We start from the raw sequence: 24,498 nt of genomic DNA, 5'->3' as shown, positions 1-24,498 counted from the left end.
GTTGTCGCATTCACTGGCTTAAAATTCAGTAGAGAAACCAATAAGAAAACTGCAGACTGTTTACAAAAATTAAATTATTGCAGCATTATGTTATTTCATCCAAATGTTATAAATTCTACTGCTCAATTATATATCAGCCATGCCTAAAATCTCACCAGGGGTTAAGCAAGACACCAAGAGAGAAACCGCACGGGAGATTTACGACAGAACTCGAAGGCGTCCAAGGACCAGTCATACCACAGGTGAGTCTGAAGACCTCCGTGAATCAATAATTTTAAACACATGCTAACACGCAGCATTTCATTATAAAATTAAATCAGATAAATAACCTTTCATTAGGCCCAGTGTGTTTGTGGCAAGGTAGAATTGTCATGTTATAGGACAAAAGGGGAGTTCCTGTATTAATGTCAGAAGTTCTTCTCAGCCCCCCCCCCCCCCCCCCCCCACCACCACCACCACCACTAAAAAACAAACAAACAAACAAACAAACCCAAACAAACTGAGAAAACTTGTAAAATTATTGTTTTTAGAACTATAATATCAGTCGCACCAGGAGGGAAATGTGAGATCAACACGTCCTCAGTTTAGCCCCTCTATTTGTTAACGTACAATAAAATGGCAAACGAATGAATCAAAAAAAAAGATGTTAGCAGGAGTTTTGGTGGAAAGTTTAAATGACTCTGTTTTTACCATATTTACTAAAGAAAAACAAAGAGAAAGGGCACAAAAGTTAAAGTTTATCAACTGAGCTTTGATGTATTGTTATAAATATAAATAGCTTCGCTATGCTATGCATGCCTGTTTACCTACTAAATTAGATTTTCTAATTTTAATTCAGTCAATTAAATGTTAAACTCCTCTTCACAACAATACATTAAAATGATCTTTAACTAATTGCCTAAAACGCTTCTGGTAATAATCTTATACTTTTACTTTACCTTTTAAGATATATGATTATATATACCACCATCAGCGTTTCAGATTATCTAATACAAGATTTAAATTGGAAAAACAAGTAATAATTTCTTATCTATTTGGTATTTAAGTGGCATTTTTATTTGATTTAAATTTTTATGAGGAAATGTATTCAGGCAAACAAAGACAGTCCCGGGGTCCTTGAGTCCTGCCTGACGCCATCGAGCCTCTCTCGGTCCTCTGTGGGTAAAACGTGGGGCTACCTCGTTTACTGTGTGCTGTTGATTTCTCATCAAAATAAGATCAGTAAGTTTTGTCAACACTCGGTCGCTTTAGCTGTAGTTACTGAATACTTTCAGTCGACTCTGTGTGTTTGTTTCTCCGCGAAAACTTTTGAGAATCACTCAGAAGAGTTAGCAGTTTAGCCTCCAGTGCTAACACACTGTATCAAGAGCATCAGCCAGGCTAGCAGTGCTAACTGTACTTAGGGCAGCTTTAGCGTTGTTTAGATATCTGTATCTCCGTTTCTAAATGAACGCTTGGAAACGAAATAAGCCTGTCTGGGTTAACGTTTATTAACCCTTTCTTTTCCCAGTCGCCTGTGTTGTGCTTCAGCGTTGACAGGGCCACTTTACATCTGTCATGTTTGTGTCCTCAGAGATAACTGGACCACCTGAGACCCACTCAGCTTGGCAAGGATGGAGTACATGCAGGCTCCTGCCTCAAGCAGCCAGGGGAACATGTAAGTGCAGCCCTTTAGCACTGTGTGAGTTTTAACAGCAAAGCTCGTTCTCCAGACTGTGGATAGCATCTCTGCCTCTAACTGGCGACCGTGGCTCAGGGGGTTGGGAATCGCATCTGTAACCGGAAGGTCGCCGGTTCGATCCCTGGGCTCTCTGTCCTGGTCGTTGTGTCCTTGGGCAAGACACTTTACCCTACTTGCCTACTGGTGTTGGCCAGAGGGGCCGATGGCGCGATATGGCAGCCTCGCTTCTGTCAGTCTGCCCCAGGGCAGCTGTGGCTACAACTGTAGCTTGCCTCCACCAGTGTGTGAATGTGAGAGTGAATGAATAGTGGCATTGTAAAGCGCTTTGGGTGCCTTGAAAAGCGCTATATAAATCCAATCCATTATTAACTATAAAGCCTATATTTCCTTTAATGGTGGTATTAAACTACCAATAGGAGGCAAGGACACAGGATATATTGACCGATATTTGGCTTGCTATCTATCAGCAAGCAGAATAATCAACTACATAGCAGCAGCAGCCTGAGTCATAAAGTTTTCTGCTCGACCATGGTAACATTTCAATGTAAATATCTTTAAAAACTATTAAAGATAAAAGCTTGACATTTTCCTTGGCGTCCCATACCATAAAAGTGAACCAGAATCTGTGATTTGGGGATAAAGAAATATGCAATTCTTAAACAAAGTTATTTTCTCACTTATAATTTGAGTGCCATATGGAAACTACAGGATTTTGTTCTATTCAGGTTAGACATCTAATGATATTATTCTTTATGTAGTACAACTTGTAATATTTACTCAATCAGCAGGAAATGGAATGAAAAATTTTTTTTGTTTCTTTCAAGTGTCCATTACTCAAGTGGATTTGGCCCCCCATCATATGCAAAGTGTATACATTCAGGGTGGTTTGAAATGTTGGGCTTCCAGCATTTTTGAGCCCTCATAACATTGTAATGTTATAACATAAGTACAGTCGATAGACACATGAAAAATTTAGGGCTGGACACATGTAAGCTCTGTTTTAAAACTGCAAGCAAATCAACCAAAATATTTGTATATTATATTTGTATATATTTGTATATTTGTTTTAGTAATCAACTTTGAGCAGCAGTATAGTCATGGCTTCAATAGCAAAACTGCACCAGTGGTCATGTTTGTAATGTAACGTAATGGGAAGAAGCACTGGTACTCTGGATGTTTGATCTGCTTTGTTATAATTCACTGGAAAAAAGAATCAAAAAGTGCATTTTTGGTTAACTTTCAGGGGTAATATCACTACATGGCATAGGCGGCTGGTCAGTTGTAGCATAAGAAATTTCCTTTCTTTTCTTTTTTTCTTAAACCAACATTTTTAAATCAGGCTTATCGCTTATACATAATTTCTTCCGTTAGTTATTGTACCAAAAAAAAAAAATAGATTCTGATGGAGTCATGTGGGGGACAATGATTGGGTTTTTTGTTTGTTTGTTTTTTCATTAAATCATCCATAAAGCACAACTGCAGTAAAATAAAATATACCATCTTTTCAGTGGGTGTGTTGCTGATTTGGACCAAAAGTTCCTAATTAAGAGCCCTGTTGACAAACTTGGTTCAAATCCTTTTCCACCGATCCAGTGCTATTAGCCAATCTTGAACCAGTTCTACATGTTTTAACCAAATAAAACTGGTTACCAGTGCCATAAAGCTGACACCAGTAGGACACCACAGAATTTCTGGTATCAGTAACTACCGTAATTGTCGGGCTATAAGCCGCTACTTTTTGCACCAGCTTTGAACCCTGCGGCTTTTAGTCAGGTGCGGCTTTTCTATGGATTGTCCATGATTTTTGTCATATCGTAAGACGATTTGTTTTGTTTGTTCCGCTGTTGTACGGCACTACGTTGCCTGGTGGAAGGGCATGTGATCAGACACACAGTATCGGGGATCAAGAGTGGTATGTTGATCACATGTCCATCCGCCAAGCAACATAGTGCCGTACAAGTAGCGCGAAAAACAAACTTCAAAGTAGCGCTACGCGTTCAGCGGGAGGCGTGGATGACGAGCGGCGATAAACTTGCGAAAAGCAAGTTATGCTCAACTCCACCGGTGGATTCTGACAGCGTGGAAAAGTGTGAAAACATCCACGATCACCAACGGATTTCAAAGGGCTGGACTGTTGCATGGAGAGGAGGACACCGCCACGGCCCTTCTGAGGGTGTTCGACTCTGACACTGACAACGAGGATTTCTTTGGTTTTGAAAGTGACAACGAAGGAAAGAAGCTGAGAGTGGATGACGAAGCCACCCTGAGCCTGTTCGTTTCCGACACTGGAGAAGAGGAGTTTGGTGGTTTTAGTGTGCAGGAAGATGGTGGTGAATGACTGACTTTTCTTCTTGTTAAAGCCGTGTCACTTCATATACCTAAAAAGTTATGCAAATATGTACCCATAACTTGTTTTTCAAAATATTAATAAAAGGGGTGTGTCTCCAAACAGCCATCTCTTTCCTGACAATTCCCTTTGTGCATATTCTCTTACATATGATAAGTCAATATTGAAACACCTGCGGCTTTTGGTCAGGTGCGGCTAATGTATGTACAAAACAGGATTTTCCCCTGATTTTAGCTTGTGCGGCTAATATTCAGGTGCGCTTTGTAGTCCGGGAAATACGGTATGTGAGGGGTTACCAAAAGAAATTCCCTAATGATTAGCAGCCCACAGATTCTGATAACTATGTTATATCTTGTTCTCATGTAAATTACTTCTGCTCTTAAAGCTTCAGAACACTTGGATCTCAAACCTGTCAAAAAGTGGGAAAGTTTTCAGAAGATAGCATTTCTCTGCCCCGACACATCACTAGTGGAATACAGATCATGGAGCAGTCTTTGTTAAGACTTAAAATTGAAATAATTAATATTTTATTTATTAGTCAAATAATAGGCTTGATCTGAATACATGTCCCTAGGCGGTAAAGGGGCTGCAGCTGTCTTCAGTCCAATATAACAACTAGCAGTAGCTTTTGATTTTAAATTGATTATGGCGCACTGTAAGTGTAGTTTTGCCAGAACCACTGAGATGAATTATGTCATCAAGTAAAGTGAACGTCGTGACTGTTTATTTTCAGAAAATGCTCAGGTGATGAGAAAAATATGGGAAAAACGCGACAACATAAGCTGCGACCTGCTTTGTAAAATCTCCCATTGTATTGTACTGTACATGCTGTCTTTAGTGAAGAGGCTGAAACCTATTATATAAATATATATCATCAACAAAAGGGTCTGAAACAACCCATCATTTATATGTGTTTCATTGACTTTGGCGTCTCTCCCCTCCAGCCTCTGCTGTACCTGTGGTGTCCCCATTGCTCCTAACCCAGCCAACATGTGTGTGGCCTGCCTGCGCACTCAGGTCGACATCTCAGAGGGAATCCCCAAGCAAGTCACAGTGCATTTCTGCAAGCAGTGTGAACGGTGCGTTTCATGCATTTAATAACAAACACATAACAGTATTTGTTTTGTACACTGCAGTGCACCCATTATATCACTGTTTCTCTTTAGAAGGCATTTACAGGTGAAATGTAGCAGTCAGAACGGTGTGTTTTTATTTAAATGCATTTCCTCTTTTACGCAGGTACTTGCAGCCTCCAGCGACCTGGGTACAGTGTGCTCTGGAGTCCAGGGAGCTGCTTGCTCTTTGCTTGAAAAAACTAAAGAGCTCCATGTCTAAAGTAAGCCTCTTTCTTACTCAGTGTCACTAAAGACGAATAGCATATTTCTACATAAGTGAAAAATTTCTAGAATAAATTAAATATAAGGGGGTGTCCAGTGCCAGTTTGTAACATTAGATTCACAAGCTGCTTGTTTCAGTCCTGCCTTTTTATTGAGCACATTTTCTTTTTGTTGTGTTTTTGGGTTGTGTGAGGAGAGGGACCATCTTAGACATATGCAAGCTAAGAATTCATATCCTTAAGTATATATTACATTTTTAATGACAGTAAAGTTTAATCAAAACCTTAATGCTGTCCTCTTAAAACCCTTCTAGTTTAATGTTCTGTGCAGGTACTCTGTGATACATTATTACATTACAGCATCCTTCCCATCTATCTCTTTTTTTATTATGATGTGCACCACGTTCACTATTGTACTTCTCAATACTCAGACAGTGCTCGCAGATCTAAAACATCTCTCTTCACAGGTGCGACTTATCGATGCTGGATTCCTGTGGACAGAGCCGCACTCCAAAAGGATTAAGATGAAACTGACCATCCAGAAAGAGGTTAGAAAACAAGGGGACGTTTCTATGTGTGGGAAAATTCTATTTGTAATTAACAATATGAGATGAGCAAGGTGCTTTTTGTCCAGAACGTTTAAAACAAAATCTTTTAATTTTTTTTTATAATCTTAAGAATATTCATAAAAGTGGTGACAAGTTGTAGGACGTGCATCCACTACAAAGTGACCCTGAGGTTGTTTTATCAGAAGAACAAGCGATCTGTCTGTTCTTCAGAGAGTTAAGTGAGAGTAGCGAGCCTCGCCATTGGCTGTCATCGCATCTCCTTGACCTTTAGTGAGAACCTGAGCCTTGTGTTTTTTTTTGTTTTGTGCAGTTGGAGGGTCTTTATAATTCTGCCAGCAGTTCTCCCTGTTCACATAAAAATTCAAGCATAACAATTCAAATATGCTCTCCCTGAACAGCTTGTTTAATGAATTTCAGCCACAAGTTTTTGTCATCGTTTCCTATGGAGTTGGAGCATATGGTGTGACTTGTTGTTGTCTTCTCCAGGTGATGAATGGCGCCATCCTACAACAGGTATTTGTGGTCGAGTTTGTCATCCAGTCCCAGATGTGTGACGACTGCCACCGTGTGGAGGCCAAAGACTTCTGGAAGGCCGTCGTTCAAGTTCGTCAGAAGGTGACCTGTGGTCTTACACTCTAATAAGTACAAACTATTTTCCCATTCTGGCTGTTTTCAAGCTTTTTAAAAGCACTTTTAAATAAACCATGAACCATTTTATCAGTTATTGAAGTGGATGGTGAATGGTTATATTTTAGCACATTTGTAAAATTGGTTGTCATAGTAAAGGGTTAAAAAGTAAAGCTTGTGGTCAAAGCTGAAAAATGTGTGCAAAGCCTCTTTTTCCACTAGCACTGACTCGACTTTAGACGTCAAATTTCATTCAGAAGAGTAATGTTTACTTTTTACGGTTTTTTTGGGTCATTGACTGTTTCTCTTAGCGCTGTTAGTGTATCATATAAACATACAAACATACCTCTCTGAGTCCTTGTTGGGAAATACAACTCAAGACACTCTGTACTGACGTACTGAACTTTACTGCTGCAGAGACAGTAGACTAGCAGTTCAGTGATTAATAGTTATGTTACTGTGAAGCTAAGCTATGTTATTATATAACTCAGCCACTTCATAATAAAAGCCAGTCACTGAAAAAGCTTTTGCTCTGTAGCTGCATGACAGAAAAGGCTCAGCAGATCGTAGATGCATGAAATAAACAGCTTGCTCAGACGTGGAAAAAACCCAGCTGTATTGAATGCCATTAAGTTGAGTGTTCGCAGGCAAATGCAAAGCTACTTATCGAGGTTTGTGCTGTTTAAAGGGATGAGTATGAGTTTCTCTGTGATGAAGATTTCTCTTTTGTCCATCAGACTGTACACAAAAAGACTTTCTACTATTTGGAGCAACTGATCCTGAAGCATAAACTCCACCAGAATGCCCTCAACATTAAAGAAATACATGGTAGGTCAATGATCTATGATTATGTGCACAACGCTGTGTACGCCAATAGAATTCTATAATAATGTTCCAGGTTCCTAAGAATGAGAGAGAAGCTGATAAACACAAACGATAAATGAATTTATCTTTCAAAATATTTATTTATCTTTTCATCATCTCTGTCTGCTCCTCTTCTTCATCTGCCACCTCCACCGCTGTTCTCTCCTCCCTCATCTCCACCTCATCCTCTTCCTCCTCAGCTGAAGCCGCGTCTCCAGAAGTCAGAGTTCTTACCTGAGAGAATGTGCATTAAAAATGCTGCTTTATTCCCAGTTTATATTGTCAGCAGATTAAATGTGCAGACCTCCCATTTCTAACAATAAGCAGTGTTGGGGAGTAACAGAATACATGTACCGCCGTTACGTATTTAGAATACAAAATATGAGTAACTGTATTCCGTTACAGTTACCGTTTAAAAAGGTGGTATTCAGAATACAGTTACTTTGTTGAAATAAATGGATTACACTGCGGTACTTTCCTGTTTCATTTTGTCGCGGGTCAGGACTGTTTGGGTTTTGTTTGACAGCTACGTTCTGTTGTTCCAGGCGGCAGCGTTACGGTTGCCATGGTTACAGGGCGACGCTCTCTCTCTCTCTCTGCGACTGTGTGTTTCCTGGGTGAGAGAGCGCCTTTTCGTTGTTGTTGTTGTGCTAAGCTAACAGGCAGAATGCTACAAGCATAGCTCTAAAGAATGTAGCATCATGGGCAGTGTAGTCCGTGTTGCAGGGAGAATGGACTGCCATACACGTTATGTGTCTGTGAGCGCTAGGAGGGAGAAAAAGGGGAGTGGAAAGGTACGAGTTGTCGTCGAGGAAAAACGGGAGCTGGAAGCATGTAAATATAATAATAACCACTGCAGCCAAGAAGAGAGCCTGACGAGCCCAGTTGTAAGTAAGCTATTAAGACTCGACTGTACACCGTGTTCGTGTTTTCCTCCTAAAACAATAAGTTCCGTTGGAGCAGCCTTTCAACGCCTCTCTCTGTCTGTCGCAAGAAAAGTTGACCCACACAACAAAGTAAAGCTAGTTTTCGGCTACGAGCCGACAGGGACCCCGCCGTATTAGTCAGAGGTCCCTTTACTACAGTTCGGAGTCGCGGACGTTCAGTAATAGTAATAAATCACACAGCAATAGTACATTCACGTTGTTGTAAAAAGCACGATAATATATTAAGTAATCCAAAGTATTCAGAATACGTTACTCTCATTGAGTAACGTAACGGAATACGTTACAGAATACATTTTGGGGCATGTATTCTGTATTCTGTAATGGAATACATTTTAAAAGTAACCTTCCCAACACTGACAATAAGCTGGCTGTAACTGCAGCAGCTGGTTAAAAGATAATGTTATGGACGCTAACCTTAGGTTTGAGTGTCCTAAAAATCTCACTTTCCCTATGATAAACAGTTGATTTATATTCTTGCATCTTATGAAAGTTTATACTCCAATTGCCTGAGTCTGACGGCATTAGATCTACTTCAGTAACAGCGGCTAACACCAACAAAAACGGCTGCTCTTACTGACAGAAATGTTCGGGATAGCCGCAGCATAAGTCAGCGTCACTGTCATCAGTCAGAAATGAGCTTCGCTGGCTCGGTCAACTCGTATCAGACTCCTTCGACGACGTTCTACAGCGTCCTCAAGAGTACATAGACACGGACGCTTCACATCAGGCATGTTGACAGCTGACATAAACAGTGGACTGAGAGCCTAGATTTACTACTGATGAATGAGGGGAAAAAACTGAAAATATTACAAATATTTAATTGACACTTGTTTCTTTTTAATGTGCACATATTGTTTAAATATATTAAAGTGTTGTGTGTGCAATAATGTGTTTATACACAGGCAGTAGTGGAAACCTGCCAGCCTGCCGCGGCTGGTATGGGGTGCCGAGGGTTAAAGGGGAAATGCCTCGTCTCTGCTGTGGGGACTTTTACCCAAATTACACTGCAAAGTGGGAAACTTGCCCTAGTTGTCACCAGCGGAACTAATGTGGGTTAGAGCGAAGGAGAGCATAATGATGTGTCGAGTGTTAATTACCTCTTCCCGTACCAGACAACCAGTCATGCATGCATATCACTGGCACCAATAACTCCATGCAGCTGTCCTCGCGTGGGCCTCTCAGGGGCACACGTTGTACATCTAATCAGTGCGCTCTAATCAGAGCGGGCGTTCCTTACCAGCTGCCTGCAGAGCAAGCTTGTTTCTTACCCTACTTATGGATGCTAAGTGCTACTTCATACATACTTATATGCACAGAGGCTCACATGCTGTGCATTGAGTGACATCGCAGCAGCAGTCCTCTGTATTCTTGGATGGGACTGTTAAGCAGAGTTTTGGCCCGATGGGGTTGTTTAAATCATCTCCATGTCTCGGCAGGACTTGAAAGCTTTAAGAAGGTTACATGTGGCTGCCATATTTTTCTTTCTTCTTCATCTGCTCTGTGGTATGTGCCGTTTTCATGCATATGTTCTTTGGCGTGGGGATGACCTGCGAAGCACGCCTGTGATAAATATATCTGTGAAGTGTATTTGATGGTATTGCTTTTTCTCGCAGAGGGCATTGATTTCTACTACGGCTCCAAGCAGCACGCTCAGAAGATGGTGGACTTCTTGCAGTGCACCGTGCCCTGCAGGTAAACATTGCTTGCCTTTGAAAACACACAGCACGACCTTCACAGCGTTCAGTGATGGCGTCTGTCAGGGTTCAGTTTGTATGTGGAAGTGGAGATGATTAGCTAGCAGGTGTTAGCGAAATCTAGCCTGTCGGTAATACATCTGAATCGGAAGAGAATGTAACCCCTTAAAAAGAAAGGGAATATATTAAAGTTTTTAATTAATTTGAAACCGTGTGCAAGTGTTGTGTCTGCATGGCAGAAACTGTTTATATAATCATGATCTACACAGGATGTTTCCTTTCCATGTGTGCACAACATCTCAGTGCTTTTAGGCCCTTTTGTTGTACCATTTGTCCGACTGACACTTAACAAGCTTTCATGTGTTGGTGAATGTTTTAATATTACTAATAAAAATTAATACTTTCTTTTTAACTTTAAAGGTCAAAGGCATCTCAGCGCCTCATCTCTCACGACATCCACTCAAACACATACAACTACAAGAGCACCTTCTCCATGGAGATCGTACCGGTCTGCAAGGTATCCAGCAAACAGTTGCGTTTATATTTGGAACTCATTTTAGTTGAATCTAGGTTTTATCCCATGATTCATTGTTAGCAGTGAGACCCACCCGACTGTCCTCGTCACTCCTATGGCCTACACATTATACATATTTCTGTTAGTTTATAAAAAAGGTTGAATTTGTGTTTAACGGTGACAGGTTAGATTAAACTGGAAAGCAATGACATTAAGATGAAGGTGGGGATTAACTGATCCCTGTCAGGTGTCATTTTCAGTAGTTGATTAGCTGCCCAGTGCAGTTGAATGCTTTAATATCATGACATATACTGGGTTTGTTAACACCTCATATTTCAGTACTAGGGGCTCCATGGAGGGACACTTGTTTTCTTAAATGAAAATAAAATATTTTTTATTTTTATTTTTTGAGCAAACAAGCTGTTCAGCACAAGTTCAAAGCCTTTTTACCCCACGTGACCTCAGTTTGACCCCCGGTTTTCTGGTTGCCAGGACAACGTCGTGTGCCTTTCACCTCGGCTGGCGCAGAGCCTGGGGAACATGGGTCAAGTCTGCGTGTGCATCCGTGTCACCAGCACCATCCATCTGATCGACCCCCGCACCCTGCAGAGTGAGTACGGAGGAGTTTTGACACGTTTAGCTGACAGCACGGCTCACGCTGTCTGCAGCTCACCTGGTTAGTTGTAGAAGCATTTCTCACATATTTGTGTTGGCTTGCAGTCAGCAGAGATGTAGTTTAAGTCGGGGATAAGTGCAGCAAATAATTGTTGTCCTTTTAAAAAGAAAAAAAAAATTGTAATAAAACCTAACAGCAAGTAGCTTTTGAGCTCGAACCTGCTGGCCGGCCTTTCTTGTGTGGAGTTTAGATGTTGTAGCTGTGTCTGTGTGGCTGCTTTTTGTGTGCTCTGGCCTCCTGTGACAGTCCTATAACACGCATAACACACGTGACTCTATCCACCCTGCTCATCTCCTTGAATTGGACAAACGGTGTATTTAACTTGTAATTTCATTTTTGTTATTATTATTATTTTTTGTTTGTTTAAAGTGCCCATGCCTATTTTGAATTCCTATGAATGATCTCATAGTAAACACAATTAGTAGTGGCCTTTTAGTGTTAAGCTGCAGATATTCAACAGAAAATTGTCCAGTAATTTATTTGTAATTAACAGTAGCAGTTTTGTGTTATGAGACGTTTAGCAGGACATTTTACGTTTACATTTTATAAACCGTTTGACAGCTGATGGCTCAAAAATAATGGACATTTTAATTAACAGTGGAATTCATTCACTAGATTTAAATGTCTTCTGATTTCTTTAAGTCTGTTACCAATGGTTATTAGCATTGTTGGAAAAGAAGCTGTTGATTTTAGCACTTAATACATTTGCTCAGAAACTGAAATTGTGTAATTACATAAGAAGCCGATCATCACAGTCGACTAGCTGAATGTTTAAATATTCATCTGAGTAGTTTCTCATTGTATGACTTTGTTAAACCAGTTGTTGCCTCTGTGCACTCGGTTTAGCCTCTTTCAGTATCTGCACTTTTAGAAACATTACCACAGGTTGCTTATTTTTCACTCTTGTATTGTTCATAACACCAGAAGTATTTCCTGCATTACAGAGAATCGCTGCTTGGTCGACACCCTTCTAAACCGCACTAGACTGACCCCAGTTTGGTGACCACATGTTCCACGCAGTCATTTTACTCGGCTGCTTCTCTCTTCTCCAGTCACAGCACGAGATTAGACGTGCTCCCAGAGAGCAAAACATATTTCAGATTGCATTATTTATTCTATCAAAGCCAAGTTATCTGATTTAGGGGGACTTATTACCAATACAAGCACGGAGACAATTAGTGATGGGTTGCTTCCTCTGCATGTGGCGTAATCGCTCATTTTGTGAGAGGCTGGATGGTCCTCCACATCTTGAAGCAGCACACACGTTTTTAATTACTCTTCAAAGAGCAGGCTATATTTGGAGCAGAAAGTTTTTTAGCTGGTTGAAAAGCACAAACAGCCTCAAGGCTGTCGAGCAGATTCAGCGGCACAAGGCAATTAACTCATGTATCAGAAGTATCTGTTTCTGTTTTTCTGCTTGTACAGTTTGGTTGCAGTATAGACAGGAAGACAATCTTCCTGTCTAGTTTGTTTACAGTACGAACAGAAAGAAAAAGCACTTATGGATAAATCAGACTTGGAATATTTTTAATACTCTGCTTAGAAAAATGAAAGGAAGATTTAGAAAACACACGCTGAATATCTATACTGATATAGGCTGGGTAATTTGTTAGGATTGAAACGCTCAACTTGCCACATCTTTTCACGGAAAAGAAATTAATCTACAGACAGTGGGCTGAATTCAAATACAGCCCAAAAATCAAAGTGAAAAGGACTAGTCCATTTTACTGAAATTTCATTACAGCAAATCCAAATGGTGCTCAGTAGTTTGTATGGCCTCCTTGTGCTTGATGATGGATGGTGTCCTTGGGGATCTCCTCCCACATTTGGACCAGGGCATCACTGAGCTCCTGGGCGGTCTCAGGTGCAACCTGTCAGAAGGACTGAAACATATGTCCCAGTGGTGTTCTGTTCGATTTATGTCAGGCGAGCATGGGGGGGGGGCAGGCAGTGATATCAGTTCCTTGCATGAGCTGGTTTCAAACTGTCATCACATGTGGCCGGCCATTGTCGAGCACCAGGAGGTGCCCAGGAACCCTGCAGCAGGGTTTGACAGGTTCAAGGATTTCTTCCCAGTTTGGCAGTCAGGTTGCTTCTGCCTCACCTGTAGAGGTCTGTTCACCACTCGATGGATGTGTCGTGCCTCGGACCTACCTGTGTAACTCTGTAGGGTCCAAATTTTTCTTTATATTGGGTCAAAATCCCAGAACTTTAACTGACTTGATGCTATACTCAGATTTAAAAGTGTTATTTTCATATTTTTTGAGTAGTGTATGTATTTTTTCCAGAAAAAAATATTTAAATATCCGGAAAGTTAAGTGTGTGGGGTTTTTTTTGTTTTTTGTTTTTTTTAAATTAATTACTCTAAATAATCAAAAGTATCTTTCTAGTTGCCGAGGTGGACGGGAACACATACTGGCGAAACCCCTTCAACGGTCTCTTCAACCCAAGCCAGCTGGAGGAGTTCATAGTCATGGACACTGACATCATCAGAGACCAGAAGCTGGGTGCTGGAGCTGGCATGAGGTCCAACAAAGTAAGGGCGCGTGTGTGTTGGTGCAGAACAGATTGCATTATGGGGGAACATTGCTCTTCCCTTAGAAGTAAAATCAATAGCAAACCATTACATTATCCCTGAACCTGTATGTTGGATTCGAGCCAAATCGACACAAACAGTCAGGAGTGTTTCTTTTGAGGCGAGTGCGGTGTGTAGTTTCCCGTCGCTCTTTTGAGTGTGTGTGTGTGTGTGAGTGTGTGTGTGTGTGTGTGTGTGTGTGTGTGTGTGTGTGAGTGTTGCATTATTATTGATGCACCTGAGTGAGCAAACTTGGACGAAAGAACAGGAGTAATGTTGTTTGATTGCTTTAAACATTTTGGATTTTCCCTTCCCTCTTTGTGTTTGTGTGTATACAGCACACCCTGGCTGAGGTGTGGGTTCAGAAAACATCAGAGATGAATACCAGTCAGCAGTACCACTGCCGTACATTCCTGGGCCACCTTCTCAATATTGGAGACCTGGTGCTGGGGTACGTACGCAGAACAGACGGATAACAATGAATAAATAAGAGTAATAATAAATAATGAAATAATGGTCAGTGGTTAATTTTCTTCTTATCTTGTAGGTTTGACTTTGCCAATTCCAACATCAATGATGAGTACCTTAATAAGATGAACCCTCACCATGTTCCTGATGTGGTAAGTGTCACCTGCACTCAGCGACACGATTTGTTGACTTGATTAACACTGACCTCTAGTGGCAAACTAAAACCCTGCATGGAGTTCTGAACGTTCATCCCTTCGTTAAATCGCATGGGAACAAAAATGCTGTGTGTTGTTGAATTTGAGCATTTGTACATTCAAAGGTGCTGATCAAGAAGAGCTACGACCGCAGCAGGAGGGTGAAGCGCAGGAACTGGAAACTGCAGGAGATGGCCAGAGACCGTGAAGGCATGGACACAGATGATGAGAGGTAAGACTGCTCAGCTCATTGAGATGAATGATGTATGGCTTACAAGCATTTACCTCTAAGCTGTCTTGGGAATGTTTTGTTTTTTTTGTTTTTAGGCTAAGATTAAGGACTTAAAAGTTTAAAAAGCACTTTTGTTTGGGACTATGTTCAGATGTTTGTACAGTGGTTTGGTTTTTTTTGGGGTTTTTTGTATTCCTGTCGTCCTCCCTTCAGTCCCAGCTGATTGTGGCTCCCCTCCCTGACCCTGGTTCTGCCAGAGATTTTCCTTCCCACTGTCGCTTAGTGCTCCCACATAGGGGTCATCTAATTGTTGGAGTTTTCCTTCCATTATTGTAGGGTCAACCTGAAGTTGTATAGTTTTCACTTGGAAAAAAAAAAATCAGGTTTATTGGTGTGAATGATTTGTTTCAACCAGTATAGCGCTGTAGCTCACTGATGTGTGTTTTTGGACGACAGTGGAGGCGTAACAGATGAATGAGCTGCTTCAGACTCAGATACACAGAAAATACTTCTTAAAATGATTCATTATTAGTTTTAAGCTTTTCATACAATTTCTAAACATATTGACAGACACAGTTGCCAAGTGGAACTGCAGAGCTGTTAATATAGTTGAGGACACGCGCTTTACATAACTGTGGTTCCTCGTGCCTCCCCAAGAGTGACAGAGAGGGAGTGGATAAATATTTACAGTTTTTTTGCTAACATGAATGTTCAATAAACATGTTAAATGTGTATATTTTCCCTTTTTTCTTGAGTCCGTTTGCTCACGCAAAATGAAATGTGAATGAAAATTAATCCACAGTAACCCTGTGACGAATCAGATTAAACATTTTAATTGTTTGACAAGCACTAATATATATTATATATTTTTGTATGCTTACCTATTAGTATATAGTTTCATTTTTTTTACGGTAAGTTGTATTTCACAGGAGAGATCCTGTGTTAAAAGATTGAAGAACACTCTTCAAATTCTCTTTGAATTTAAGCATTTAACATTCTTTGTTTATTCTGCATTTACTTCATTATATTCCATAAATGTCTGTTACAAGCTTAAATATAAAGTTGAAAAATGTAATTGCAACCAGGCTATTGATCAAGTAATTGTAATTAATCACGATTAATTACAGAAAAATTTTTTTAATCTTTTGACAGGACTAAATATTATGAATTAATAGTCAGGTGAATAAAAAAATATCTAATCAAAAAGTGGGGGTCGGGGGTGCTCCTCATGAAGTATTAAAAAATTAGCATAAATTTGAAACGCCTTGGAAATATCCCTTAAAAAAGAGCCGTCAGAGGGCACAACTCTCCCAGAGGTAAAAGGCTATGCTAAAACTTTTATGTTTTATGATGTCAAGTCACGCTGGCGTCTGCCTGTTATGGTCTCATTGTGACATCGAAGGGCGTTGTGTAGAAAACATAAAAAGTGTCTCTTACAGCTCGCTCCCTGTGATATGATGTATTACTCAATATGGTTTCTTGACATTTCTTTCCCCCCAAGGTCAACTTTACTTTGGAGCTAGCAATGAAGGTCAAATGCTTAGCCAACCTAGGTACTCGTGTCCTGGAAGGCCCAGTATATTATTGTGAAGTTTTAGATGATCCATAAAAATTGTGCCTAATATAACGTTTTAAGCTGTTTTTTCAACTTTAACATTTTCTATGACCTCGACCCAATTTTTCACCAAAATGAAGTCGGCTTGAGCTATCAACGCACAAAATGTGAAAATTACATGTTAAAAACTGGTTGATAGACCGCTAACAATCAGAACTGATTACTTACTCCCTCCCTTTGAGGTGAGATTAAATAACCAAAGGGTCTTATTATCGTTTTAAGATTAAAGCCGTTACTTCCAGCACGCACATCTCTGGTGTAGACCACATAGGAAAAACACTTCGATACCTGAAACGAGGACTCAAGGGAGTTACCGTAAATGTCGGGCTATAAGCCGCTACTTTTTGCACAAGCTTTGAACCCTGCGGCTTTTAGTCAGGTGCGGCTTTTCTATGGATTTTCCATGATTTTTGTGATATCGTAAGACGATTTGTTTTGTTTGTTCCGCTGTTGTACGGCACTACGTTGCCTGGCGGAAGGATCGGGGTTCAAGAGTGGTATGTTAGTCACATGTCCGTCCGCCAGGCAACGTAGTGCCGTACGAAGTAGCGCGAAAAACAAACTTCAAAGTAGCGCTACGCATTCAGCGGGAGGCGTGGATGACGAGCGGCGATAAACTTGCGAAAAGCAAGTTATGCCCAACTCCACCGGTGGATTCTGACAGCGTGGAAAAGTGCGAAAACATCCACGATCACCAACGGATTTTGAAGGGCTGGACTGCTGCATAATGGAGAGGAGGACACCGCCACGGCCCTTCTGAGGGTGTTCGACTCTGACACTGACAACGAGGATTTCTTTGGTTTTGAAAGTGACAACGAAGGAGAGAAGTTGAGAGTGGATGACGAAGCCATCCTGAACCTGTTTGTATCCGACACTGGAGAAGAGGACTTTGGTGGTTTTAGAGCGCAGGAAGAAGAGAAAGATGGTGAATGACTGACTTTTCTTCTTGTTAAAGCCGTGTCACTGCACCTGAGCCTAAAAGGTAGTCCGAATCTATTTTTCTGGTGTGCTGTAGGTTATTGTTATGTACTACATGTGCAAATATGTACCCATAACTTGTTTTTCAAAATATTAATAAAAGGGGTGTGTCTCCAAACAGCCATCTCTTTCCTGACAATTCCCTTTGTGCATATTCTCTTACATATGATAAGTCAACATTGAAACACCTGCGGCTTTTAGTCAGGTGCGGCTAATGTATGTACAAAACAGGGTTTTCCCCTGATTTTAGCTTGTGCGGCTAATATACAGGTGCGCTTTGTAGTCCGGGAAATACAGTAATAGTTGTTTAGTGTACTAAGAGCGCAGAGTGTCATGTGGTTTGTCTTTTGTTATCTGTAAAGTAACCAGACTGGTTTTGCTCTCAACTTACTTTTCTGTCTTCAGGCAATATCAGGACTTCCTGGAGGACCTGGAGGAAGATGAGGCACTGAGGAAGAACGTCAATATCTTCAGAGGTGAGCAGCTGATGACCGCAGCACAGACTTACTCCCGCAGCAGCATCACGAGAGAGATTTCATAGCCTTTGTTTAGGTTTCTATTGTCAGGTTACGGCTCATTTACCGTCAACGGCTGCTTGAGGTTCTGATGGAAGTTGTGTCACACGTTCATTACAGATGATGCATGAGACACTTAATGAGCAGATGCTGATTTTTCAATTTCAGATGCGTCAAAGATCCCGGTGGAGAGCGACACTGATGATGACGGAGCACCACGCGTTTCCCTGGCGGAGATGCTGGAGGAGTTGAGTCTAACGGACGCCACAGGAGGAGAGGGTGCCGACATGATGACGGACTAACCAGTTGGCGTTCTGACATTGTGACGCCGACAGCCGATTTATCAAATAAAGGCCCGTTTACAATACAACGGTGCAATTGCACACCGGATTTAGAACTGTCTGCAAATTGGGGACTGTTTCAAACACGGACAGATGATATGTTGGTGCAAACAAATCCAGTGGTGTACTGGTTTATGATGGTTAAAACGTACCAACTGTGAGTCATAATGGCACTCAGTCATATGAAACATGATAATTTATCTCCATGGTCTCAGTGGATTTTATCCAAACTGGGTCTTCAGATCACATTTCCTGTCTTTATATGATCCTCTTTGTCATATCAGAATAATATGAAAATGAAGCAGTTACAGCTGCTTTATCGAAATAAATCCTTACCCACACATTTTCTGCTGGTTTAGAGGCTCATGTTGTGAAGTGCTTTGCTTTATTTATCCACCAGAGGGAGCTTTGTGCTAGGAAGATATGGGAAGTAACTCATTTAAAGGAGGCTGGCAGCAAGCTGAGCAAAGTCTGTTAATGGTGTAATTTGGCTACTGTGGGCAAAATGCAAATGCTGTCCAGCTGCAACACCTTCAGCCAGCGAGCGTACAGTCTCTGTGAGGCGAGCTGATTTAAAAACGAAAGTGTAAAAATGGGCATTCTTCCCCTCTCTGTTTGAAGCCTGTCGCACCAGCATGTGCTTTAAATGCAATACATTTAAGTCAGCACTTATTTGTGCCTTCACAGTTCATTCAAATCATGCTCTCAAGTCTATGCTTAACCCATTGTGCCACTAATGGCACATTTATGACAAGCTCCTAGCTCCAGCTTACTGAAAAGGTGCAAAAATGTAAAGATCCAAACAAATTTTGGATTCCACTGCACATTAAAGCCGACTCTTTTACCAGAAATGCTCCTCAGAACAATTTTTCTCACATGAACACTTAAGGCTTTTGGACCAGTAAAATTCAAGACTTTAACATTTTTGGATTATGTTGCTTGATATTCTGATAATATGCAGGATAATATAGCAATGTATTATGATAAATGTCAGGCTTGTGGGATTTCGAATGTAAATATATAAACACGGTGACAACATCCTAAATCAGTTGTTTAGAAGCAATAAATGAAGTAGAACAATAAAAACTTGGAATGTATTTAACAGGGGGGTTAATTAACTCTATTAAATCTGATTTCTTTTTTTGTATGTGAATGCATTAAAGCAAACCATACTGGAACTGTGGTTAAACATGCCACCATGTTTGCTGGAACAGTTCAGCCCGCCACTAGCCAGCTTTATGTAATATAAAACAGAGGAATGTGTGTATCACAGGGTGTGTTAGTTTCACATTTTGACTCAGGGAGGGGAGGGGGCAGCCCTTGTTTTTCACAAACCTGAGCAGGTTGTTAACGGTAATCAGATCTACTTGGGAAAACGAATGAAGCGAATCCCCCTTGCTCTTTCTCTCTCTTTTGTGTGTTGGCCTAATTCACCTGTAGTTTCCCTGTTTACAGACTACAAAGTCCCTAAAGGCTTAAGACTGTGGATGTCCGATTTGAATGATGATTTCCCCAGTGCTTGTCGCAGGCAGCAGCAGCAGTCGGTGGTTTCACTGCAGCTCCTTTACAAACATGTGTCCGGTGTGAAGAAGCGCCTTCGTGAGCTGTGCCTGACATTTCAGACCAGTATCCATCGTCCTGACGCTAACTGCGGGCTTGACGGTGCATCTATGCGTCACCGGTGCGCTACCCGTGTTTACACATCAATAATGCAGTATAAGAAGTGAGCTGGTCAGCAAAGCTCACAGTTAGGAGATAAGATTTCTCAGCTGTATGTGTGCTTACAGAAAGACACCCGCTCTGTGTGTATATGAGAGAGAGAGTTTCTTCCACAGGCGTGTCTGAGCTCCCTTGGTTGTCCCACAGCTGTATGCAGGCTATGAATCCATAGACTGAAATGATCAAGTCCAGAAGGAGATGTGAGGACTCCTGATTTGTTTTCAAAACACTTTGGAGAATGTTTAAGGCTGCATTCCCAGACATCCCAGAAACACTCAGTGTGAGTTGCAAAATATAATTAAAGAGGCATTAGGTGTTGTAGCCTGTTATTACTTCATCTAGTATTATCACGGAGAAGGGGATGGAGAGGAGGAGGAGGCTGCTTTGGAAATGCTTTGTGAGCTGCATTCAGCTGAACGCGCTTCTTGCCGTTCTGTGTATGATATCTTGTCGCTTTAATAATTTGGTTTCCTCTAATGAAATGCAAACTACAGCATGCCGGAGTTGCGGTACACCAGTGTGGTCTCTGCTTGTTTTTCCGTTTTCCATCCTCCTCCTGCTGCTCCTGCTGCTGCTGCTGGTGCTTGATTGCTCGCTGCTGTCTACGTCAGAGGTGGCGCAGTGTCGGGCTGCAGCAGCATGGTGGGACAGAGGCGATGCGACACCGACTGAACAAAGTTTAAAGATGCCGCACAAAGCAGCAGCACACCACACATGGCTGGGATAGAGGTCCGGCCCTCTCCCCCGTGCCTCTTATGCAAGGACTGTTTTCTTTTTCTCTGCATAAACAAACACCGGCCTATGCATCGCATCTCTCGGACACTCCACCTGCGTGATCTGCGAGCCAGGTGAGTCGCGAGTCTAAGCACGGGTAGTGGGTGTGGTGTCATGTGTGTACCACATATAGGCTGGTGGTGAACTGGTGAAGCAGCTTTTTGGTTTACACAAAGCAGCGGAGCAGCAGCAGCGGCAGGGGGACTCCTCTGGTCTCATAATCGCAGTATAACGAAGGAATCTCACGTCGGCTGCCGAGGTGAGTGACGGCACAGGCTGAAGAGCTAATAAGCGCACACGCCTTCTAATATATAGTCCATACACATGTATTAAAATCTAAATTCAGTAATCATTGCTGTGGGTTGATAACTAACTCTAGTTTCACTTGTTTATGTCATTTGGGCACAATTTATAACTTTTGCGCAAATTCTTGCAGGTTTCTGGGTCAAACTTGGCATTTTAAGCAAGGCACCATCCTAACACTAATGAAAAAAAGAAAGGTAACTATCACAGGAAACTACCTCGTGGAGGCTTCAGGACAACAGTCCTATTAGACCCCTTTTTGTAACAAGGAAAGTTAATTTGATTGCACACGGTTGATGATAGCGGGTCTGTACTGGGAAGGAAACGTTGTTTTTCATATTCTAATAAATTGCACGACATTTAGAAGAGTGCACCTGTAACGCACCTGCTGGCCCCGCCCTCTACCTGTCTAGAAGGATCTATCACTGCCTGCCACCGCTTCAGCGTATATCATTTATCATATTTGATAAGACGTAGTCTGATAACATCACGGTCTTGGTTTTAAATCTAAAACGTTATTTTTGTCCATAAATTCAGCTCGTTGGTCTGTGATGCGGCTTCTACTTTATGCTTCTTATTATTTCATAATTGTCAAAGATAGATGCAGTAGATAAATGTAAAGTATAAAAAATGTGTAGCTGTGTAACAGTAAAAATTGCACCACCAATGTTATTTCCAGCTTATGAGTACTTACGACACTTTCTGTTGAGCCTTGTATTTTTTTTCTTCTACTACTACTTCTGCAGAATGAACTTCAAGAACTTGAGGGAGTACCTGGCTTGGTTATACTACCAATACCTGCTCATCACCGGCATCTATGTCCTGGAGCCGTGGGAAAAATCCATCTTCAACTCCATCCTCTTCTCTGCCATCGCCATGGTCGTCTACACCTCATACGTCTTTGTACCCATCCACGTGCGCCTGGCGCTGGAGTTTTTCTTAGGCATCTTTGGCGGCCAGCCGGAGAGCACCATGGCACTCATGACCTAAAAGAAACAAAACAAAACATGAAGGTAAAGAGACAGAAAATGTGTGGATGAGCATGAATCTGTCATCATATTTTCTTATAACTCACCTCCTTAGATCCTAGAGCACCTTGAGCCCTCCTTTTACAACAAGCTCGCCCTAAACCAGGCAATCAGCCACCTCTGCGAATCACGACTGAAAACATGAAGATCTTAATGGAACGATGTGGAAATCAGAGCCTTACTATCTTCTTTACATCCCAAACCCTCCAGCCTTACCCCATGGTATTAGACAGGCAGCAGAACAGTGCTTTCACACATGTCCTGTGGGATGTCTTATGATATGTTGTTTGTCCTTATTGATTTTTTGTTTGTTTTTGTTTTTTTGTTGTGTTTATCACCATATGTCCTGTGTGAGTGCATACCACATATGTGTTTTGCATGATAGGGTCATATATGGGCAGTCGATTTGCATGCTCATCTCACTATGAAATACTACTAGACTTGCTTCTTTTTTATTGCCTTTTAAGCTCCAGACTCACTATTTACAAAAAAGCAGACCGATCATTTTATAGCGTCTGAATCCAGTCTGTAAAATTTATGTCTGGCATTCTGAATTTACAGCTCACTACAGAGCAAGCTGTCACGTTTCAAGTGTTACACAGTGAGAGGCGACTACGTGAGTTCGAGATGATTTTAGACACAGCCCAAATTTCCTTCAGAGCCGTGGAAGGCATTATATGTCAGGCTCTGTGGGACTTAATGCAACAGGTAAACTAAACTTGCAATGCAACATCAGTGACGTTTCCTTTTTAAGTGTGTGTATGTTCGTTTATCTGATGTATCTGTGATGCCATGTTATCTCGTGCACTCACTCTGGGTGGTTAATCTGTAGTTTTGCATCAGAACCGCTATCACTGGGTTTTGTTTTTTTGTTTTGGTGTTTGTTTGTTTTTAGTTGCCTTTATGAGCTGCAATACTGACTGGCAGGGCACATTACACATTTCACGTAGATGTCATTTAGCTGATCTTAACAGAGAGGACTGATAAAAAGCCCAACCTATGCAATGAGTCTTAAAACGTTCGTGTTAAGACTCTGTTAAACAGATTTTCCCAGTCAGTGTGAGTAATATTAAGCCAAAATAACAGAAGAGATACGTGCCGAGCCCTGCTTTATCTCTAGTTTATTAACTGTTGGCATTTCTGGTAGGTGTACTCAGCTCTGAGCTTGAGCAAATATTGATACAACACACCTTTGTGTTGTAGGCTTGGCTTTGGTAATTACGTAACTCTACTTCACAAACCCCTGAAATCAAAAAAGAACTGTTTGATGTTTCATACAGAATGCAAAGATACTGTAGGCAAATTAACCCAAATGAAAAACAATGACATGGCTGACCAAAGTCTTCCTTATCTATAGTTGATCTATAGATAGAAAGTGAGTTTTAGTGTGTCTGGTAGCTGCGATGAGCATTGTGCGTTGGATCATTTTTAGCTATTTGTGCTTTGGGTGAGGGGCTCACTGGTTATAGTTCAAGCATAAGTAACAATGAGTTAATTTTATTTATATGGATTTATATATTTATATACACTGGTAAATGCTTGGCTGGTTACAATGTCAATTACCAAATGTTTGTGATTATTTATATCTGTGTTCTCCTGTGGCCATACTTTTGTTATTTGCTCTGTTTCTCTACCTTAAAGTGCTTTTTATATTGTTGTATCATTTCATTTCACTTTGGATAAACATTTGCTGAAGTCTCAGACGTTTCCAGCTCAGACAATGACGCGTTCTCTGAAAAATCTTTTTTTTTTTTTCCCACTGTGCACAAAATGAATGTTTTATTTATACATGATGGTGACACATCGCTCCAGTAATCAGAAAATAAAAATGCATCTGAAGATTCTTGGACAACTCTTCTCATTCTGTGTGGTTATTTATACATACTTATAGTTTTAAATGCAATTTAAATATTGTGGTCAGAAATTTATGTATATTCATCAGCATGATTATCACTGTAATTTTGGGCTCATAATGAATTCTTCGGACAGTTATCTTTCCGGAATAAAATGATTGTATAGCACACATACACATACAAGCTCAAATATACATATACTCACATATAAATCTTTTACTAAGTGGCGCTGAAGCTTCTATAATGTCTTTCAACTTGACAAAGCCGAGGCTTAATAACTTCTCCTTAGTGAAGGTAGGAAATTTTTAGGATGTTCAGAAATGCTCTAGGAACCACTTAGGCTCAAACCAGCGTTCACTAAAACCTGGAAAACCAGCATCTCTGTCCACAGTGAACTGAGTTTTACACCGCTGAGGACCGAGAGGGTGACAACCAAGAAAGAAACCCCTGCTCCAAAATGAAAACCATTTATTTTGTGTTTTATTTATTTATTCGTAAATATTTATTTATTTATATCTAAATGAATAAAACATCATAAAGTTCTATAGAACTTTGCAGCTGCCCACATGGAAAAGCCAGAAGCCATCTGAAGCAAACGTCGATGTTCCGACGGGACAGCTATTGAGCTATTTGTCCACAATGACTGGG

General features: G+C 41.0%; 2 protein-coding genes across 7 annotated transcripts; both read left to right on the top strand.

Annotated features, from left to right (window-relative positions):
- Positions 1 to 208: 208 nt before the first annotated feature.
- On the top strand, positions 209 to 18,516 carry nmd3 (NMD3 ribosome export adaptor). Of its 2 annotated transcripts, none has more exons than XM_086261750.1 (16): positions 209 to 242; positions 1,574 to 1,657; positions 4,973 to 5,107; positions 5,268 to 5,364; positions 5,832 to 5,912; positions 6,420 to 6,548; positions 7,298 to 7,388; positions 9,985 to 10,063; positions 10,486 to 10,582; positions 11,072 to 11,189; positions 13,646 to 13,791; positions 14,169 to 14,281; positions 14,378 to 14,450; positions 14,618 to 14,724; positions 17,723 to 17,793; positions 18,001 to 18,516. In XM_086261750.1, the coding sequence occupies exons 2-16, from the start codon at positions 1,614 to 1,616 to the stop codon at positions 18,132 to 18,134; spliced, it is 1,515 nt and encodes a 504-aa protein (XP_086117876.1). In that variant the 5' UTR covers positions 209 to 242; positions 1,574 to 1,613; the 3' UTR covers positions 18,135 to 18,516. The 2 variants fall into 2 exon arrangements, with proteins under 2 accessions (XP_086117876.1, XP_086117875.1); XM_086261749.1 differs by lacking the exon at positions 209 to 242 and adding an exon at positions 1,074 to 1,221.
- Positions 18,517 to 18,660: 144 nt separating this feature from the next.
- sptssb (serine palmitoyltransferase, small subunit B) lies at positions 18,661 to 23,849 on the top strand. 5 transcript variants are annotated; one of them, XM_086261756.1, is made up of 3 exons: positions 18,661 to 20,740; positions 21,716 to 21,982; positions 22,053 to 23,849. In XM_086261756.1, exons 1-2 carry the CDS (start codon positions 20,607 to 20,609, stop codon positions 21,957 to 21,959), a joined length of 378 nt encoding a protein of 125 aa, XP_086117882.1. In that variant the 5' UTR covers positions 18,661 to 20,606; the 3' UTR covers positions 21,960 to 21,982; positions 22,053 to 23,849. The 5 variants fall into 5 exon arrangements, with proteins under 5 accessions (XP_086117882.1, XP_086117881.1, XP_086117884.1 ...); XM_086261758.1 differs by lacking the exon at positions 18,661 to 20,740 and adding exons at positions 20,749 to 20,925; positions 21,103 to 21,166 and having other exon boundaries at positions 21,716 to 23,849; XM_086261755.1 differs by having other exon boundaries at positions 21,716 to 23,849.
- The last annotated feature ends 649 nt before the right edge of the window (positions 23,850 to 24,498 follow it).

The sequence above is a fragment of the Aulonocara sp. 'chitande type north' Nkhata Bay genome, linkage group LG14, assembly GCF_057382095.1.
Source record: "Aulonocara sp. 'chitande type north' Nkhata Bay isolate Kocher_YH1m ecotype deep benthic linkage group LG14, A_spYH_male_GT1.1, whole genome shotgun sequence".
Taxonomy (NCBI): Eukaryota; Metazoa; Chordata; class Actinopteri; order Cichliformes; family Cichlidae; genus Aulonocara; species Aulonocara sp. 'chitande type north' Nkhata Bay.
This window is presented reverse-complemented; position numbering and strand designations above follow the sequence as displayed.

Bases quoted from the DNA above. Each gene is read 5' to 3' on its own strand.
- nmd3 (XM_086261750.1), top strand. From the start codon at position 1,614: ATGGAGTACATGCAGGCTCCTGCCTCAAGCAGCCAGGGGAACAT. The intron at 7,389-9,984 runs GTAGGTCAATGA...TTTTTCTCGCAG, and splicing joins CAACATTAAAGAAATACATG to AGGGCATTGATTTCTACTAC. The intron at 10,064-10,485 runs GTAAACATTGCT...TTAACTTTAAAG, and splicing joins CAGTGCACCGTGCCCTGCAG to GTCAAAGGCATCTCAGCGCC.
- sptssb (XM_086261756.1), top strand. From the start codon at position 20,607: ATGGCTGGGATAGAGGTCCGGCCCTCTCCCCCGTGCCTCTTATGCAAG. The intron at 20,741-21,715 runs GTGAGTCGCGAG...CTACTTCTGCAG, and splicing joins CTGCGTGATCTGCGAGCCAG to AATGAACTTCAAGAACTTGA.